Raw genomic sequence first — 20,739 nt, forward strand, 5'->3', positions numbered from 1 at the left:
CGTGACTCAAGTTGTGACTCCCATCGACACTGGGCTATCCATCATCCGGTCAGTGTACTATGGTCCGCAACCCTCGAAAGAGGAGACAAACTCCATTGGCTGGACCACAGAAGGCCTTTAAGCTTCTATAACGTTTGTACCAAGGACATTTGGGAGGACCTCAAGGTGTGTGGTCCTTTGGATTAAGATCTGCTACACACTGCTCAAGAAGTGGCCTCTGTAAAGTCTGAGAGCCCGTTCTTCCAGGGTAGGGCTGCTACCACGGCATTGGCACACACATAACTTGCTATGAGGAGGCTGCGATGTGGACGTAAGTGCGCATGTTCATGAAGCACCACTTCCTTGACAACTAGATCTGACGAGAAGGACATTTTGCCCGTTTGATCCTGCAAGACTTTTTGGTCCGAGTCCGCTGCACAGGTCCTCCACCTTGAGAAGGTACGGCTTTGGTATTTGTTCTAATTTGAGGAATCTGTCGTTAGAAGTATCCACTAGAAGGACAAGTTATTTATCTTTGGTAACATTCTTTCAAGTGGATGCTCTATCCAACCAGATTCCTCACTGCCCTCCCACCTTCCCGTCCTGTGGAGTCCCCTCTTTTTAAAATCTTTAAAGGTCCCAAGTTGGGAAGCTGCACACTGGTACCAACAGGTGTTTTCACGCTGCATCTGAGGGCTTGGAAACAATCAAGCAAGAGAAGTGCATGGGTGGAGCTTTTAAGTTGCTCTACTTTTTCACTTCTGGGGTGGTTTGTGAGGCCAGATATGTGCAGTGCCACCTAATGATTTGATGTGGGCTGACTCAAAGCCCACTCCAGGTATACATTAAAGTATTCAATGTGATAGTCTATTGACAGCAGACAACTATAGCGGTGTGAAGGCGAGACCTACAGATCATGCAGGTAGGGAACACTGGTGGATATTTATTCAATTTTTTTTCAGATACTTCTTCTCATGTCCCTTTTCCCCTCTCCTCTTTCTTCCCCTAATCAAAGCTCATCATCTGTTGAATTATATGGGCTTTCCATTCCTCTTTCCACACTTATCTCGTTCTCCCTTCTTTGTCCTTTTGCTAAATTCTATTTAATTCTGTTCCTCTTGCTACAGACTTTTATGACCTGGTCTTTCAGTCTCCTGTCTTGTGTCACTTTCTCTGTTCTTCTTAACTCCTTCCTCTCCTCCCATCATCATGACTCCAGCTCTTCTCTTTCTCTCCTCAGGCCTGGTGCAGAAGCTCGACCACAGACTCCCAGTTGCCAACGAATACCTGCTTCTTTCTGGCGGCATCCGTGAGGGTGTGCTCGACATGGATCCCGACCAGCTAGGGGACTATGCCCGAGGTACCGAATATGACCTAGACTTCACCCTGCTGGTGCCTGCTCTGAAGTTGCACGATCGCAACCAACCGGTCACCCTGGATATGCGACAGTCTTCGCCCTGCCATACCTGGCTCAGCTTACATCTCTTTGATGCTGCCGTCATCGAGCGTTGGAGGGAACTCTGCTGCGAGGAGGAGATGGACCCACGGGGCAGTGGTGCCCTCTACTTCTCGCCCACCAAGGTAGCTGACTGGTTCTTCCGCTCAGTGGCCTCTGTCCTCGAGGACATCCGCCAGAACCCCCAGCGTGGAATGCCAAGGGCAGTGCGAGCAGAGCAAAATGGCCAGTTGACCACCGTAATCCTCACCGCTGGCTCTAGCCGCATTCTCTATGACCTGGTACCCGTAGTGTCCTTCAAGGGGTGGCCAGCAGTGGCCCAGGGCTGGTTGTCAGAGAACCACTTCTGGGATGGGAAGATCACAGAGGAGGAGGTGATTGGTGGCTTTTACTTAGTACCATCTTGTTCACGTGGTGGGCTTGCGACACACGAGTGGCGCCTGGCGTTCTCGCGAAGTGAGGTGCAGCTGAAGAAGTGTATCCCAACTTCATTGCTGCAAGCCTTTCAGGCCTGCAAGGCCATCATTGTCAAACTGCTCTCCAGGCCCCGGGCCATCAGCCCCTACCATCTAAGGACCATCATGCTCTGGGCCTGTGACCGCCTCCCCACCAGCTACCTGCTGGAACCACAGAACACGGCCCACTTCCTGCTGGGCCTCGTGGATGACCTGAACTACTGTCTGCTCAACAAGTGCTGCCCCAACTTCTTCCTCCCACAGTGCAATATGTTTGAGCACCTCTCGGACGAGACCGCCATGTTGCTGGCCCGCAAGTTGTCCTCCGTGCGGGCCGAGCCAGCCGAGCACCTCAGCACCGCCATCGAGCACGCCAAGGCTGCAAGCAAGCTGCACGGTGCCGGTGTCCTGCCGGCAGACCTAGCCGCTGAAGGCGCAGCACCCATCATGGCAGAGGAAAACGGGCTGGCCAGAAAGATCAAGCAATTGGTGACGGAAAACCAGGGGAAGTCCATTTCAGTGTACCTCAACCCTGATGACGTCACCAGGCCCCACTTCCGTATCAACGACAAGTTCTTCTGAGCCGCCAGTGGATTGGTTAACTTTAGAAAAGGAGGCAAGGTTACTTCCTTTGTTGCAATACCGTTTGTTGAATGTACGGAAATTTATAATGTGATCTTATTGCCAAAAGAAATTTAAAATGTAAACTTTAATGGGTTCGTGTGAACCAAATGCTTTATTTAATAAAAATGTAATCCGTTTTACTTTCCAATTTTCGTAGCTTTAATCAGGTTCTAAATGCTACGTAGGAGCTGAACCTATGTGCAGGGCCCAGTTCCTTGAGGATTTCTTGAAAAGATTCAGTGTGAGTGATTGAAGTTTCCTCCTGACAGCTCTACAGGTTCGTAGAATGGATAACTACCACTACGTTTAACTCTGGCCTTCTGACTCTGGTGCTGGTTAAATAGGATTGACAACTAAATATTACATACCAGTATCATATACTCGAGCCTTTCTGTGTCACCCTTAACATCTCTACTATGTAAACTAGTCTATGACTTCACATGGTTCCTAATATTTTGCCAGGTGCTGCTGACATGCTGTGGAGTAACTAGTCTTGTATGACTGATTTTATTGCACATATCCGACATTTCCACACAAGTGCGAACACTAGAGGCATACGTAGGCACCTGTAGGCCTAGCTCAGCTATAGGTAACTTTGCTAGCAATCACCGCCTAGTGAACTCGAGTACTAGATTCGTTCATTGTGACCAACCAGCACCTCTCCTAGCGCCTAGCTGTTATTTTGGGCTTTAACTAAGAATAAACAACCTATGCGGCCCTTCCTGAACCACTGGCATCAATAGATAGATCCGGGTAACCAACAGGGTCTCCTAACACTTACATCTGACGTCACTACGGTTAACTAGTGCTGATTTTTTAACACTACAGCTCGATAAAGCTGACTTTTCCATAACACGATCTACTGAAAATAATGAGGTATCGTCTGAAGTTCTCTGGCGCCACCTAGTGCTGACAAGTAGAACTGCAGTCCACCTGTTGCTGAGTTGACTTACCACGCATACCCAAGCTGGCGCCGGGCTGTGCGCGCCTATACCCACCCTGGAGCCTGGCTAGCATTCCTGGCAGGCGAGGTGAGCCAAGCAGCTGTGCCAACAGGCCATCTGCACAAGGGTTGCTGCAAATGCAGTGCTCTCTGACGACGCAGTGTCAAAGGTCAGGTGTTCCTTCTCATTTGTCATTTTGTGTTCTTATTCTTGGAGGGTTTCTTTTCCCACTAAAAATGCAAGACTACAAGCCTCAGAATGTAAAACTAAATAAACCAGGGTTTAGTGCTGCCCTCGGTTCTACCAAGTTTCCCAGGTCAGTGCGTGATGTGCTGCTCCTGTCCAGGTTTTTTAAAAAAAAATCTGGGAATTGCAGGCGTGTTTATTTCATTAAAAAACAGGAACACAAGTCCAAGAATTCTGAGGAAAAAATCTGGACTGTAGCAGAACATCACGCATGGATCTGGGAAACTTTGCAGCTACTTTCACTAAAACTTGCTATGGAAGTCCCTAAAAAATTGGGACGGTTAGTTCGCCTATCTGTAGTGCTTTGACACACCTGTCGTGAATACACGATATTCACGCTTAGTGTTACGTTGAAATGTCCATTTAATGATTGCAACTGTATCACAAGAAAATCTGGGCAGAGAGGGCAACCGATTCGATTTACCCCACTACCCCCCACCCCCTCTTACGAGCCCTCCCTCGGGGTCTATGCAATAAACATGTTTATACCGGGGGAACACTTTGTACACGGGAGATCTATTTTTGGTATGTTAATGTATTTGCATATTCTGATATTATTAAAGATACTTTTAGAATCCTTTTCTGTACTGTCTCTCTCTTAAATTGCAAGTGTTTCAGGATGAAAGCAGATCATGTGAGTGCAAACACTTCTAGCCTGAGTCGGAAAAGTTGCATTTCAGATGCCCACCCATTCAGTCACTGGTCTCTTTGCTGGACAAGCCACGAAGGGGGAGAGACCTTTCAGGCTTCCTAAGTGTCTCTGTTGAGGAGGGAGAGCTTGGTAGGCCAAGAAAAAAAGACTTCATGGACTCCCTTGCAATCCTGTAGTCTGTCTACTATGTTTGTCAAGGGAACTCGAAGCTCCCAGCATCTTCGTTCAATGCTGGTAACTTTTTGGTCGCAGTCCCAGATATTTGATGTATAAATCTTGAAGCTCTGCACGAGGTAGTGTGGCTGGAACAAAAACAAAATAACAGGATGGAATGCTAGTGGATGATACAACAAAGTCCAACCTGAGCCACTGAGTTTTAAGGAAAAGGCGAACTCAGCAGAATGGTAGAATGCGCTGTACAATGCTTGTAACGCAATGTGTATCACTCCACCCTTTAAACGCGACAGGTAGAAAGTACACAAGGCAGAAAGATCCACGCATAGGGGATCCAGTCAGCTGTGCAAGAGGCAGGTGGACTAAAGAGCAGAGGCACCAGGCAGCTAGACCCAAGCTTTGCCAGTGCTTGTTTTTTCAGTCTAACAAACAGAAAGGTCTCCCTATCACTGAGGTACTTATCTCTATGGTTCTGGACTGTGATTCTAGTACCTTTTTAGAGTTTCTCTAGAAGAATGGACTTCTCTCTCCTTAGCGTAGTCCATGACCAGTCAGGGAACCATCAGCCTCTCATGGCTCTGAAACCCTTGCTTGAGCCCTCAAGCACAACTTGATAATTCCTAGTTCCTGTGACTTATGCTGAAACGTAGTGACCCTCTGAGCACCGCATCGTCACAGGTTTGTAGTCTGCAGAGTCTAGAACCTAACAGCGGACGAGTTTCGGTTAGTATCGCACAAGTTTCACAGGCCCTTCTGCATGAAAAGAAGTCTACATTTCCTACAAGCTGCCATGGACTTCAAACTTTTTTCATCGTACAGTGTTGTCTCGGTGTTTAGTAAACTCAGCACTTGGGTACTTTTCTTGCTATTCTTACCAAGTACATGCCTGCCTCTTTCAAAGCAAATTGCAGCCACCTTGATGCGAACTGGTTCGCTTTTCTCACCCATGATGTGCAACATGTAGGCTAGACTAACACCAGAACTGCGGACACACTAACTGTAGTAATTACTGATCATGCATCGATAAGGGATTTTGGCGAGTTCAGATTCAGAGAACCTTCGCTATTGATTCTTGTCTGCGTCACATCTGGTTCTGCGGGGCAGAGCTTCACCTATGGACCTCCACCTTGGTGCTAGAATTCCAGAAGGTGCTCAACACCTGGCTGTTTGACTGAACCCACTTATGCAACACAATTCTTAGTGCCAGGATACCCTCACAGGTGATTAGCAGCACTTTATGAATATTGATTGATGTGTCGAGGGACAGCTCAAAGCTTTACTCCTTTAGGTGGGATAGGTCACTCAACAAGCATTGTCTGAAGTCAGTGGTGCAACTGCTACTGGCACTTCCTGCAAGTTCAGGTTAAGCACTGACCTCTCACCCTCCACCAAAGTCTCTCTAGTTTAGATACTGCTCAATGTGAGCTGAATGCACGTGAGCTCGTATCAGTGCCCTGAAGAAGGCAGTGTTTTGGCAATCTTTGCACTTTAATAGTACCGTCCCATCAGGTCCTGTACTAAAAACCTTTGGCTTTCAGGTAAGCCGGCCAGGACATTGTCCACCTAGGGAGTCGTGCCAGTCAGGGATGTTGAACTTGTGTCATGTGTCTTAGACACAGAGGCTCACATCATTTGTCCTGTGAGCAGCCACCATCATTGAAGCAAGGGTGTTGCAAGAGGCATAGATGCAGACACATCTTCACGGTGTCTTTCTGCTTCTCGGTCTACTGGGCTGAAGCAGGTAAGATCTTTCTCCGGATAGTCTACTGAGATTGATACAGTCTTTGACCCCAGGGACCTACCCTGTGTTCCACTCACAAGTGGACAAGATGCAGGTTGTCTGTGGCATCTAATAAAGAAGTCTCTCTGCCACTGATTTCAAGTGAGACTCACCGCAGCAGAGCTGAACTTCCTTTGCTAACCTCTTTGTGTCGCGGTGGCTTCCATAGTCACCTGTGCAGGTAGGGTTGAGCTGCTTAGGGTGACTTCTTGCATTGTGCCATTGAGTATGGGCACAGAGATGGTAGACTGAGTTCTGTTACTGGGTACCGGAAGTCTCTTCCCCAGGATGACATTGTATCTGTGTACAAAACTTATGTTCAGGCAGTCCTCTTGTACGTACTCTCACCAATGTAGCTTCCATCACCATCTTGAGCTGGACTGATGACTGCGTAAGGGAAAGACTTGGTGGCCCAGAAGAAACGTTTACAGATTTCACAGTTCTTCTGCCCCTTTCAGGACTCATCCTAAGTTGACAAGCATGCCAAACGAAGATGCATGGGATCTGATGAGCAATGTGGGTAGTAAGTGGTTGAAACCAGTGTTCTCGCTTCGTGTTCGAATCCACATTTTGCTGCACCCCATGTGCTGGTAGTGTTTGTCTTTAGTGCGCAGTAGCACCTATGCCTCCAAGGCATTGCGTGGCAATTAGTGCTGGTCAGGCTTCTCCAACGAGTGGCTCGTGAGCTACTGGTAGGTCTCCAACTTCTTGCAAGTAGCTCTCCTGTGTGCAGCCCAGCCCTCTAAGTTAGAAGCTTTTGCGTTGTTGTACGATTATATGTATTCCTAAATTCAAAAGCATGTGTACAAGATGCAAACGTGTGCATTTTAAGAACTCATAAACGGAGGTTTTTCTATAATGGTTGAATTCCGTTGGTTAAGAATAAACATCTTATTTCAGCCCTAATATACTCTATGGGGTAAATATGCACTTTACAAATACACGTTATATGTCAAACTGATACTTGAGAGAGAAATTATGTGGCACTGGGGAGACTTACTATTTTGGTGCACTGCACATAGAGCTGTTACGTGTTAGCCATGTTAGAGGCATTCCAAACTGATAAAGCCTTTTTCAGATTGCATGTGTGATCATTGCTCATTTACTAGCATGAGGTGATCTTGTTTGATGTGGGCACTATTCCAACACTAATAATATCAGTAGCTAGGGAGAATTTCTTTATTTTTTTTTTTATTTTTTTTTTACTTTTTACAATTTTAGACACTCCTATTATGGAAAAGGTTTGAGACCTCTGCTGTTGGTAATTTTGGTTGTGCAATTTCTTGGATATAGTGTCCTGCAACCCACTGTTCAGCATGGCTGCAGATCCACTTTTGTAGCAGAACTCTAGTTATTTCATCTGCTAGTGATGCTCCTGAACGCTAGATTTCTGCTCTGTGTGTATTGAGTTCTAGTCTTGTGAGATTTCCCTCTGCCTTTAGGTAGTTTATGTTGCATGGAGCTTGCTGCTAGACTTCACAGCTTCTTTAAGTTCAGCAGTTCCTATTGCGTTTGTCAGAACTGAGGTGACACTGCCTAGACTTTGGTCCTGATGTGTGCTTTCCTTGTTGGATCACTCCGATTCCAGGTTTGATCTCTTCTAAGTATGGTCAGGGTAACGTTACTTGTCTTTCCTTCACCAAAGGAAGCACCTGCTTCAGGCAGGCGATGTCCGCTTTGGGTGTGGACCTGCCCACCCTGCTGTCATTGATCAAAATGTATGAACATCTCTCCATTCATGTCCGGTAAGAGAGCTTCATGTCCAGATTATGTGATCCTGAAGAAGGTCACAGGAATGTGGAGACCCTCCGCAGTGGTGTATCTCTTTTTTAAAGTGCTATGGTGTCCTCTCTGCTCACTTTCTTCTCCTTGCAGTGTGCGTATATGCTCTTCACATCAGAGCAGCGTTATCCAGACATCAAACTTCCTGTATATTGGCTAGGTCATTCAAAAGACAGGCGACTTGTTGCACCAAACTCCAGTTTGGGACTTTACATAGGCGATCGATGGCGGAGTTACCTGTAGGTAGTCCTTACTACATCCAGTCCAACTTCCTTATATCATGTCCCTTACAAAATGTTCAATGAGAAACAAGACCTTCAGAGGAGGAAATGTCTAAGAGGGGCTCTCTACCACTTCAAAAGGGTGTGGATGGTTACAATTGTAACCTACCTGTAAATCCCTAATAGGTGGTAAGGCATGTAGGTTTAGAGGTCGAGTAGATTTAATGCAATTAAGTGTGCTCTACTGAGTTGCCTGCTGTCATTTTAAAATCTAGCCTTGCCTTACAGGCTGCTTTTAAAATTAAACTATGTCCAAATTTGACTTTGGAATTATACTTGCAAAGTCTTAGCTGCCTTATTTGTTGCATATGTATCCCCCAATGTGTGCCCTAGGTGCCCCAAGGGTAGGGTGCATTGTAACAATACCCAGGGGCATTGTAAAATATGTTTTATCTGTCCTGGTGGTGGAAAAACTGCCAATGTCATTTGTTTTGCAATTGTAGCACTGCTATCTCCATAGACTAACATGAGAAGGCTTCATTAAACTTTGATAGAGTCTCATTTTTGACAGGAGTGAGTTAGAACAGTCATTCAAAGTGTCATAATAGTAGTTACAATAAATCCAACAACTTTCCAATGTTAGATTTATCATAACAATTGCAGGAAAGTCGTTTTAGAACTGCTTTCCTAAAGTTACCTAAAATCAGCTCTGTAGCAGCCTCTCCTGATTAGTCAGCCTTTGACAGGGTGAGCCATGCTTCTCTGATGAGGTGTGAAGTGGCCTGGGCTGAGACAAAGGAGACATCTGGTGGGAGGAGACATGCTGTCTGCAGATGCCAGGATAGCAAGGGATCCGGGTACCCAAATTGGTCTTCTAAGCGAGAAGGACAGAGAGTGCAGGACCCAGAACCTCTTCCACTTCCTGCACCCACTGCCAGTTGGGAGCCTTTGTAATTGAATTAGGTGAGGGGCGGGAAGGGGAGTGTAGGGAAAGTTAGCCACACCTGTAGGTGGGCTTAGCCAGATCTGAACCTCCAAGAGATGTTTTATCCAGTTTTGATTTTTGTGAAACAGTGCATTTTGCAACAAAAATATGCCACACTTCTAAGGAAGTTGTCATCACAGAGAGTGGTACCCTGTACCCCATTGATCAGAGGTGCACCCATGCTTGCCATCCCAGAAACCTGGATAAAGCTGGGCAGCTCTCCCGTAAACTCGGATCCCTGCCTGGAAATTTCAAGAGGACGACTGCCCTGCTGAACCCCTAGTCTGCAAGAGGACTGCACTCATAAGTCTGCAACTGCTGCATACTTCGGACTTCCCAGAAAAGGACTCTGCCTGGCTTCAAAAGAAAGGATTAAGGAGTGGACTCTTGGAAAGCAACAGGTACAAAAGAACAGAGCTTCAATAAGTTGCCTGCATCAGCACCACCAAGACTTGCCCAAATGACCAGCCTCATCTGGACTTTGAAGTGTTTGACCAGGTGCATTGTGGGAATAGTAGACCCAAGCCTCCAAGAGCTAAATCGGAGGTTCTGGACCCGTAGCTTGAGATGTGGACCCTCAAAAGACCTAAAAGAAACATCTGGAGAAGAAGGCCTGTCCAACTGGACCCCTGGACTGCACAAGAGAGGACTGCACTCATAAGGACAGCACGGGATGCCCCTGCAAGGCCTCACAACAAAAGGAATTTGCCTGCTTTAAAGAATAAGGAGTGAACTTCATGATCAGGAAAAAGGTAGCAAAGTGCTGGAAGAGTTGCACGTAACAACAACATGGACAACTCCAGCTGACAAGCTTAACCTGGAATTTACTCGGATTGACTAGATGCATTGTGGGAGTTGTAGTCCCAGACCCTAAGAGATAATCCAGAGCTTCTGAACCCTTGGCTGTTGCTGTGAACCACTTTCCTGCATCAAGGAACACTTCTAGAAGTGATGTCAACTTTGGGTATGGACATGCCCATCCTGCTGTCATTGATCAGGATGTCCGGGCATCTCTCCATTCATGTCCGGTAGGAGATCTTCATGTCCAGATTATTTTATCCTGAAGAGGGTCTCAAGAATGTGGAAACCCTGCTCAGTGGTGTATCTCTTGTTTAAAGTGGTATGGTTGCCTTGCTGCTCACTTTCTTCTCCTTGCTGAGCGGGTCTCTTCACATTAGAGCAGTTTTCTTAATCAGACATAAAACTCCATGGATATTATCCCGGTCATTCAAAAGACAGACAACTTTGTTCTGGTCCAGTGTGACCCTTTTTAACTCTTTGAGTGCTATTTGCTTCTACGTGCTAGTCTTACCTTAAATCTTTTTAAAAAATCATATATCCAGTTCCCTACATTGGATTTTGGTGGTTTTGGTGTCAATGTAATCATAAAAATATTTCCTATTTTTATAAAGTGGCCTTGGATTTTTATTGTCTGTTGTGTGCTACCTATTTACGGTATTGACTTTTTCTTAAATGCTTTTCAAAACCTGTTTCCTACGTTAACCTTATTTGCGATTGCAGTGTTATTACTTAATGTGGGTACCTACCTTCAGCTACTAATAAACCACTTTCCAACAATTCTCAGTCTTACATATCCTACCTGGAAGCAAAACCCAAAACTGGGCACCACCAGAAATAGCTTTGCCGCCACTCAGGATGACCATATTTGCTTTCCGGATTCACGTCTCCTGAATTTTATTTTTTTAAAATATTAATGCAATATTTTACCTGTTCCTGCAATTTGCAGATATTGATCACTAGGCTTCCCGTAATGGTTGTAACTGATTTACAAGTCATAGGTTCCTTGCAAAAATCTGAACTCCATTATATAACTTGAAAAATTTCAACCTTAAATTATCATTGCCCCAGCAATATTTTGACATATATTTAATACCTCTATGCAGCCAAGCTCACTTCCGATATATTTTAGCATGGAGTAATTCCAGTCTCAGTGATTTTAGGGTCACACATTTTTATTGTGGGGTAAAGTGTAGACTGAACATTTTGTAGTGAGATATTTATTTATGGTAGAGATTTTGGTGGTCTTTGTTTTGAGATCGTTTTTTACAAATAATGTTTTTGCACAGGATATTTTTACTCTATATATCGTTGCTACATGCTTACGCTAGAGTTGTCACCATAGTGTGTAACTGTCAAAAGACAATGGTATCACTTCTGGATGCCGGTTACCCGCTGTGCTCTGTGGCAGGCACATTGACCCTTTAAGCTATTCCATGGTGATTTAAAAGTTATGACCAGGAGGATATACGTGGTGAGGCTCTTCAGCCAGCAGTTAGAAGTGGGCGAGCCAACAAAGTTTGAGGGATTGCCAACCAAGCCAGGGGTCTGGCTTGGCTCTTAGAGCTATGCACGAGCTGAGCTCAAAAACTCTTTGCTAATCATTCAAAAAACATTGCATAAAATATGATAAAGTCTCTTTAGAAGTCAAAAAAGTGTACTTCTATAACACGCGGAAGCCATGTCATTATTACTTCACATTATAGCACTACGCTGAGAAGTTCTTATTAAAAGTTATATTTTTTAAATATGAACTAAGAACCATTCCTGCCCCAGTCCCTCCACTGGTGACAGTGCCATTAGAGAACCAACAGGCAAGACAGTTCATGTAAACCCTGTAGGTGACCCAGGTAAAATATACAACTATAATATAGTTTATTAAATAGTTTTTCGTGCAGCTGGTATTTTGAACTCAAGTACTTGAATGTGCTTTCATTCGCAAATATAAAGAAAAAGGCATTTTGGTAAAATAATATATGTGCCTAAGGTCACACAATGTATGCGAGAAGCTGCACTTTATCCAGGTTTTCTGGTTTCAGTTTATACACATAAGCCACTAAATGGGTATGCTATTTATTTTTCCATTTTATGTTAATGCTTTGTACCTATGTGCATTTTATTTCAGTTTTATGTAGGTCAAATCCGACCTATAGGTATTGGAGCACTTTACAGGAGCTCCAGTTACATTACACAAGGTCACATGCATTTTTTTATTTATTTTTTCCAGGCACCGGGACATTAAGGGCCTGATTAACAACTTGGAGGACGAGTTACTCCCTCACAACAGTTACATATATCCCGTCTGCCGAAATTTAAATCCCATTGGATAAAATGGGATTTAGATTTTGTTCGCCAAGATATTTGTCAACGTTGTGACAGAGTAACCTGTCGGCCGAGTTCTAATTCAGACCGTAAATGGTTTGCCCAGAATCGCATGAAGTTGAGCCTATGCCTGCGACTAACCTGGTTTTTCAGTTTCAGAGTCAGTGCCCTGGCTTATGCCACATCCTGGGAAGAGCGAGGGTGGCAGGCAGAAACCCCTTGAAAGCTCGGCTCGTTGTGGGCTTGAGCTTCCCAGAGGACCGCGAGCTGAGCCGGACCCAGGCTTCAGGCTCGAACCTGACTCCAGGTTTCAGCGGCTCACCCACCTCTACAAGAACATTATCTTCCTGAGCTGTTTTACCAGCAGCATAACATGAAACCTGCTGGTTATCAACTAAAACCTCAGTGCGCTCCTTAACCCCGGAAGCTGTCCAAGCGCAGCAGATATGGCCGGGAGGGACAGATTTGTGATAATGTCGGTGTAGGTTGAAAATTATGGATTATTGTTCATGTTTACTCAGCCCTTCAGGATCGATAAGTGCAAACGAAACCAATATGTAACTTCCACTAATTAATAAAAATATAATTACAGGCGCATAGTAGGCCTGAGTACACACGAATGCGCGCGCGCACTTGTAGAAGTTTTTCTTTTTATTAGCATCTTTTGTTAGCAAAAGGACTTTGTATAGCTTGGCGGATATCTTTTTCTCAAGAGCAGTCCAGTCAATAACAAAGTAAACTACACTTGATGTTGTACAGTATCATGGCCACTAGAGCGCGCGCTTGCCCCAGATAAGTGCTGTAGACTCGGCGTTGCTGTCCTGCTGGAGTCCAGTAGAAGCGACTTTGGGAGTTGCTGTCCAGAGTCCGGCCTGGCGCACTCCACATCTTGGCTGGACACCCCTTGCATCGAGGGATTGTGCAACACGGCTTCTCCTTTGATTGTGACTGAGCCCCCGGGGGTAGATTCAGGGGGGATATGGGGTTAACACATTCAAAATTAATGCATTATTTGCTTGGTAGTTGGTGCTGGGGGACTTGAGTTGGGTCTGATATCTCTGTGTTGATTTTTCTCGATTTGAGCCAATTATAGAAGGCAAATCAGTTACATTTGATGTAAACAGGAGACAGACAGAGATACCCAACTGGTGGCTGAATTTCAAAATCTGAAACCAGAAATCGATACTGGCTTCACTGCTTGTTTAAAATGTGTGATCCTAGGCACATATTTTATTTCACAGAGCTTTTTTTTTCTTTATTATCACGTATGAGCTAACTTTGAAATACTTGAGTGCAGGACGTGCTATACAACCACGTATTATATTTGATATAATAGATTCCAAGGCTGCTCAATAATCAGAATCTAAGCCCTATCGAGGATTTGCAGGGGTACTAACTTGCCTCTTAAGTTTACTAATGACATTGCCGTTGGGGGTGAGCCATGAATGTATCTAAAAATAATTGTCTGTCTCTGCAATGATATAATCTGATGTACTAAGTTGAAACTTCGCATGCTAAACAAATAAACTTTTTTGAATTTTTGAAGAGATTCCATCATACTTTTACGTTATGTTTGTTGCATGATAAACATGCCTAACATTGTCATGGCTCAGCTTGCCGTATTCATTTGCCCGGTTGCGACTTGGGTTTAGTACATGGGGCCGATTGTCACTTGATCCACTGATTTGTAAAAGGCAAGGACTACAAACATGGAGCCCGGCCACATGCACTGACTTAACTACTCTACCATCAGGGCTTTTTGTAGCAGAGCTAAAGAAGAGAGTGTGCAGTGAAAATACGTTTAAAATAAGTGATCCCAGAGCTTTGACTCCATGATGTGCTAAGACTGACCCTCACCTAGAAAGTTGCGTTTTTGTCTTCACTCAGATAATTTTTCAAAAATACTGGCAAATGTTGTAGTTTCATCACAATATTTAAAAAATTTAAATTATCTAAAAAACAAAAAAAAGCTATAGGTGATACAGGCAGTTCAGGAAATGTAATTTCTGGTGCCCTATAAGTTATCATAGCATCAGCCTAGAATTCTACATTTTATTTACTGTGTGTTGCAATCTGATGCCTTCACAGAGATTCTCCAGCCTGCGTTGTAACTGCGAATTCCCTTTGAAGGGACAGGATTAAAACAGAAAAAATATGCAGCTTTCCTAAACTCAGGCAGTACAGCACAAACTGACATATGTTACTGGCTCATTGAGCTCTGCTTAAGTAAGGACACCTTCCAGGTTTGGGAAGTACACAGATGAAACCGGTTTTAGGGACCATGGTCTCAGTCTGCAGTAGTACGTTACTCTTGGATATCAGCTTCAAAAATACGTGAGGAGACACTAATAGTGTCCCAAAATAGCCTGTGTGTTTATGAAAATACCAAATTCTTTGCAATCAGACAATATTTATTTTGGGAAAATAAGCTTTTCTTTCCCATGTATCACTACCGTATGTCATGGCTGGTCCTAGTGAGGTTACCATCAATATGCCTAGGCAAGCGTTGTACTGAGGGTAGGCACCTCCATCCCAAGCATGGTTCCTAAATGCCAAGAATTACCACCAGTATGCAAGGACAGCCTTTTTAGGTCCGCGTGCAAGCGCTCTGGCCTTTTGTAATCGATTTGTAGGCTTTTACTCACTGCACGCCGATTACTATCACTCGTTCATGGGCTTGCCTTTCAAAAATCCTTTGTTATCATTGGTAAATTCTTTACGTTTGTCCCTCCTTGGGGGAGTTTTGTTACTGCCTTGGCTGCCGACCCTGTTACATGGATAATTGCACGATTGCCGATACGTTTGACTGCAAGCAAACATTCTTTTTGTTTTGGGTCTCTCCTTCGCGCTTATGCTTGAGGCGGCCGTGGTGCTTGAATCGGCTCGCTTATGTCAACTGTTTTACTTTTCATTTTCAATTTATGTGGCAAGAAAAGTCCAGTTAAGAATTTACTATTCAAATAGCTCTAACTCGAGCAAACGTGAGGCCCATTGCATTGCAAATGTTTGTTTTCCAATGTGAGCACCTTAATGCCTGGGATGATCCTAAAGTGCTAGGAATTACCACAAATATGGAGGGGACAGCTATTACGCAGTACGTCTGCCCTGCCGAAAAGGTACTGCAGCTGGTAATGTACTCAGAAGTAATGCACTCAGGTCAGACCCGCTGTCCTGTGGAGACCTCACCAGAAGCATGGCAACCTGGCGGACAAGGGTTGGTAGAGCTCAGTTAACACGCACACATCAGAAGGGCTGAATTCTGCAATCTCTGTGCTTTCTCCAAATACCTTACTGAAGATCAGGGGGGTCCAGCTGAGCCTTGCAGAATATCAGACCTTGACAGCCCCTCCCCCTCCCCCCCTTTCCACTTCCAGGAACAGGTTTAAACAAACCTTGCCTGTCACTGCAGCCGGGGAACAGGCTGCACGTCTATGACCCACTTTTCATAGGGAGCCCGGGCAGATCCCACCTCTACCTTGTTTCATTTCTGTGACAAAAAAAACTGTGTTAGAAAAATAAATTGCAACTTTCTTTTATGCCTTGGGTGCACCTGGGATGCTGCTTCTGTGTGCATCAGCCTTGCAACCCAATTTACACATGCGGGGCCACATGTACACAGCCTTTTGTGTTCGAAAACAGGCATTGCGAACACAAAAAGGATTTTTTTTTACATGTACAAAGCCCTATTTAGATTTGGTTCCCTATTTCTGAATTGCAAACTGGGTTTGCAATTCTGTATTCGGAATGGGCGTGTTCAAGGGCTTCCCTTTTAAATTGCGAGTCACAGGGCCATGTAAGAATGTTTTGCAACTGAAATATGTTAGCAAAACATTCTCAGTTACCACCAACTTCAAGTAGGTGGTAACCCGTTTACAAATGGGAAGGGGCCTCCAAGGGACCCCTTACTTTTTGTGAATGGTTGTAAAAACATTTTTTTAAGGGCAGGCAGAGCTCTTAAAAAATGAAAAGAAAACTTTTCATTTTTCTTTTTGAAGCACTTTAAGGAAAACGGGCTGCGTTAAAAAAATATACATATATATTTTATTGAAAATCAATCACAGTCATGGTTGTCTGCTGACCTCAGCAGGCCACCATCTGTGATTTTAGCGATTCTCACTGGGTCAAAAACCAAGACCTACCTCATTAATATTCCTTGAAGTAGGTCTAATTGTGACTCATTGTGAATTACACATTTGTATATTGGTGTTTGCGATCGCGAATAGCAAGTCACAAAAATTAGCTATTTGGTAATCACAAACGATTTGCTTTGTATATGTGGCCCTAAGACACATAGGACACCCACACAAACATGGCCCCTATCTGCCAGACTTTTTTTCCTTTTGTTTCTTTTATTCTGCTCCGGTTCCTAAGTGGGTCCTGCTGTTTCACCCGGCTCGCTCCCTTAAATACTCCATTCACTGCTTTGTATCTCCCAATCAAATTACCTGTGACTTAGCAGTCCTTGCATTACACCTAAGTGTGACTGCCGGCTCAGTGACCAGGGCCTGATTTGTCCCATGCTGTCCCTCCATACTGTGAGCTCTGAGAAGCAGCGCTCTGTTAGAGCGCTCCGCTGGTCAGAGATCTGACAACCACCGCTCCATTAGAGTGATCCGCTGATCAGAGATCTGACCAGCAGCGCTCCTTTAGAAAGGTCCTCTGGTCAGAGATCTGAGCAGCAGTGCTCTGTTAGAGAGATCTGCTGGTCAGAGATCTTTGAAGGAGCACTGTTAGAGAGATCTGCTGGTCCGATATCTGATAAGCAGCACTCTGTAAGAGAGATCTGCTGGTCAGAGATCTGAGAAGCAGCGCTCCGTTAGAGAGATCCGCTGATCAAAGTTCTGAGAAGTAGCCCTTTGTTCAAAAGATCCGCTGGCCAGAGCAGCGCTCCATTAGAGATCCACTGGTTAGAGCTCTGAGAAGCAGTGCTTGGTTAGAGAGATCTGCTGGTGATCTGATCTGATCTGAGGTGATATAGTCCTAGGCCTGGGCGGAACTCCCAGAGTTTCACTCCACGTAATTCCTCTGAGTCACATAAAAACTCTGCGAGACTCTGCGGAGTTCCGCAAGCGGGTGGAATTGGGGAATGTTGGCTGCTTGCCCTGATTTTTAGATCCAGGAGCTTGTTCCACACTGTAAAATCAGTGCAAACAGCACCACACAATGCACCAGAGGGTGCTGCTTCTTTCTGCCCCTCAAGTAGATTTTCTATCGACAGTAAATCAGGTGGGTGGACCTTCAGTTTGGCAGCGAGGATTCTGTGTCGCCATTGCAATGGAGTACCCTCTCTGACAAACTCTAAATAAGCCCCTTTGTTGCCTGAACAGTAGTTATGTTTACTTTATTGTCATTCATTAACATAAGTCAGCTTTACTTCAGGCCTGTGTGTGTAGGTTGTAGATGTGAGAGTTGGGCCTGGAAGGGCTTTGTCCTTGCTGAGTATGACAATGTGTTTTGTTTGATTTTCATGGACGTTAGAGCTTGTTTGACAATAGAGCCCAACTTGACTTGTGGCGTGTATGCGTGTTTAGTATGCGTGACTGCTGGATTTTCCTGGACAATGGCTTCGCCCACATAGATTTTGTTGATTTCTTTCATTAGATGCTCACAAATATTGGCATATTTTCGATTTTAAAGGCCAGCATGGTGTGTGTGGGTATGTGTTAGGTGTGACACTTGTGGCCGCCGGGGAAATTATTTTACCCACGTTGACGTGTGTGTGTTGTGTTTGGTGTCCACAAACAGGGTTGTACATCTAAGTTCACAAACCCACATAAGCTTTGGTTTTATGAGTGTGTGATAAGACAGACAGGTGGCTCTGTTGTTCAGAGCAATGGCCACTCTGAGTTTATTGATGTATTTACATTCTTGCAAACATTTCACTATTTGTGACTTCTGCTTCCAACAAAAGTTGTGGCCTTTATTTGTGTTGGGAGGAGAGTGACATTTAGACCAGTCAACGGGTGGGCTTTGCCGATACCATATTTGTAGATTTGTTTGGTTAGATAGTCATGAACATTGCATTATATCTGATTTTACCACCCACATTTAGTTGTAACCTGTGTGTGAGGGGGATAACAGTTGCGCCGGCCATGCCCACCACAAGTTTAAGAGTGAGTTTGATGATTATATGGTCATAACCTATATTTCCTTGGATAAGCTCATTGTTGCCCAAGGCTTCACATAGTATGTCTGCTGTACCTTATTTCATTTCTGTGCATGTACTATTATAGTATGCCATGTCTAAGTGAGTTTGATGGTGTATTTCTAACTGATTTGATATATATTTATTATTTTTGACATTTACAGAAGAGGAGAGTTCATGTGTTTCTCTTCTCACTACATATCACAGGTCCAGGGGCTCAATTTCCCCAAAATAAGATTAAGAAATATTTTACAAAGCTTGTGTGAGAGTATCTCTGGGAGAGAGAGAAGTTTCAGACATTCCAGAAAGAGCATCTATAACAAACAGTCTGTGCCAAGGCAAAACTTTCTCACTTGCTACCTGGCTGAGAGCATCGCAAAAAAGAGATAGCGGCCTGATTTAGAGTTTTGGCAGACGGGTTACACCGCCACATATCCCGTCCACCGTAATACAATTTCCATAGGATATAATGGAATCGTAATATGGAGGATGGGATACCCGTCATGTTTGTGGCCGGTTAACCCCATTCATCAAACTCTAAATCAGGCACATAGTTTGCTCTTGCCCACGGGCACGGCAAAGGACTGGAAATTTCTGAATGATGAGCAGGTATGCGTTTGTGTCGATTGCAAAGGGAGATTTATTTGTGGTTTTGAATATCCAACAATTAAAGTTACAACTGCAAGCATTATATGCTTCTCTCTTTATTTTTAACCCCAATCTGCAACATCTGCCAACTCACCCTTACTGCGCCTTTCCCACATTGGGAGGAACAGGCTGGTTAGACATTGAATTCCACATAAAAAATATTGTTGCAAACAAAGGAAAATCTGGATTCTAGCTCAAAAATTGCTTTATCCAATGTTCAAGATTCTTTCGGTAGTGTTTATCTGATGGTCTTTGGACAGCTGGGGGTTTCAGTAGTGTTCTTGTGCCCTGTTTCCGAAAGCACAACATATAATTCAATATTGTTTGGCATCACAAAGCCTTGAATTAGCTGAAAATCGATATCGAATTCAATTTTGTTTCTGAAGAGGGTCAAAAAATATGTCTTGCCCGGCCCTCAAACCCCTAAAGCTGGCCCAGTGGCAAGGCTCAAACGTGGTCAACATATCTACCTGCCCCCATCTCCCTTCAGTTGGACATCACACGTAGATGTCCCTGGCCCTTCTCTGTGCTCAGGCATTCTGCCAGGCATGCCCCGGTTTCCTGTCTCACAGATGGCTTCATCTCATGCTCCCCTTCCTAAGCAGCAGAGGTAGGAGTTATGTTTCTGCTGGGATGTCTTTGACAACTGTGGCCCTCTTGCTTGGCATGAAGAGGCCTTCAACAATAGGGCATGTGTGGCCATATTGATACATTTGCAGTGGTTTTCTAACTGAAAAAAACTTCCTGCTTTTGGCTCTGACCTGCTTCTCTACAATAAAAAGTAAGGTTTGCTCCAACCCAGAGTTTACAATTAATAATGTTACAGATGCTGCTGTGTATCTTAGGAGCTAACTTAGCAAATTCTGCTGGGACAGCATCCTCGGTGCTGCAATATTGGTTATGAGAACGGTCCAGTGTTTCAGGGCCATATATCATTATTGGTTTAATAACACAGTGACATTCTTTTACCAAGAGACTTCCTGGGGGGAAGGGGGTGCTGGACGGGGTTGTAAAAGCCCCAGGCCATTACTCTTCTGATGAACGCCTCGGCTGACATGCTTTTCTAAGACAGTAAATAATGACTGTGAAATACCCTCCTAAAAGAGGTTTACAGCCTTCTGGGGCCCAGGAGGTCGATTAAGAGCCCAGCCTCCCTCCCTTGTCTGCCCCCCTCCCTGTTTGTTCAGTTTCCCAGTGGTGCCCCCTTCCTGCACCTGCCAAGCGAGAGTGTCCTGTCCCACGAGCAGATGGAGGGAGCAGGCAGTGCTGGAAACATCACCCACTGCGTGTGCACCTGTGCTAGGGGACGCTGAACCGAGCAGAGCGCCGCTGCTAGGGGACGCTGAACCGAGCAGAGCACGACCGCTAGGGGACGCTGAACTGAGCAGAGCGCTGCCGCTGGGGGATGCTGATCCCAGCAGAGCACTGCTGTTGGGGGACGCTGAACTGAGCAGAGCGCCGCTGCTAGGGGATGCTGAACCCAGCAGAGCACTACCGCTAGGGGACACTGAACCGAGCAGAGCACTAC

At 44.9% G+C, this 20,739-nt stretch overlaps 1 protein-coding gene across 3 annotated transcripts in view; it reads left to right on the top strand.

The window, feature by feature from the left end:
- The window catches only part of TMEM102 (transmembrane protein 102), a 32,724-nt gene extending 28,443 nt beyond the window's left edge, over positions 1-4,281 (top strand). For all 3 annotated transcript variants that reach the window (XM_069215586.1, XM_069215587.1, XM_069215585.1), the window contains one exon: positions 1,220-4,281. In XM_069215586.1, the coding sequence (XP_069071687.1) occupies positions 1,220-2,472 (1,253 nt within the window). In that variant the 3' untranslated portion in view covers positions 2,473-4,281. The remainder of the gene's footprint in view (positions 1-1,219) is intronic.
- Positions 4,282-20,739: the final 16,458 nt, after the last annotated feature.

The sequence above is a fragment of the Pleurodeles waltl genome, chromosome 12 (genome assembly GCF_031143425.1).
Source record: "Pleurodeles waltl isolate 20211129_DDA chromosome 12, aPleWal1.hap1.20221129, whole genome shotgun sequence".
Lineage (NCBI taxonomy): Eukaryota > Metazoa > Chordata > Amphibia > Caudata > Salamandridae > Pleurodeles > Pleurodeles waltl.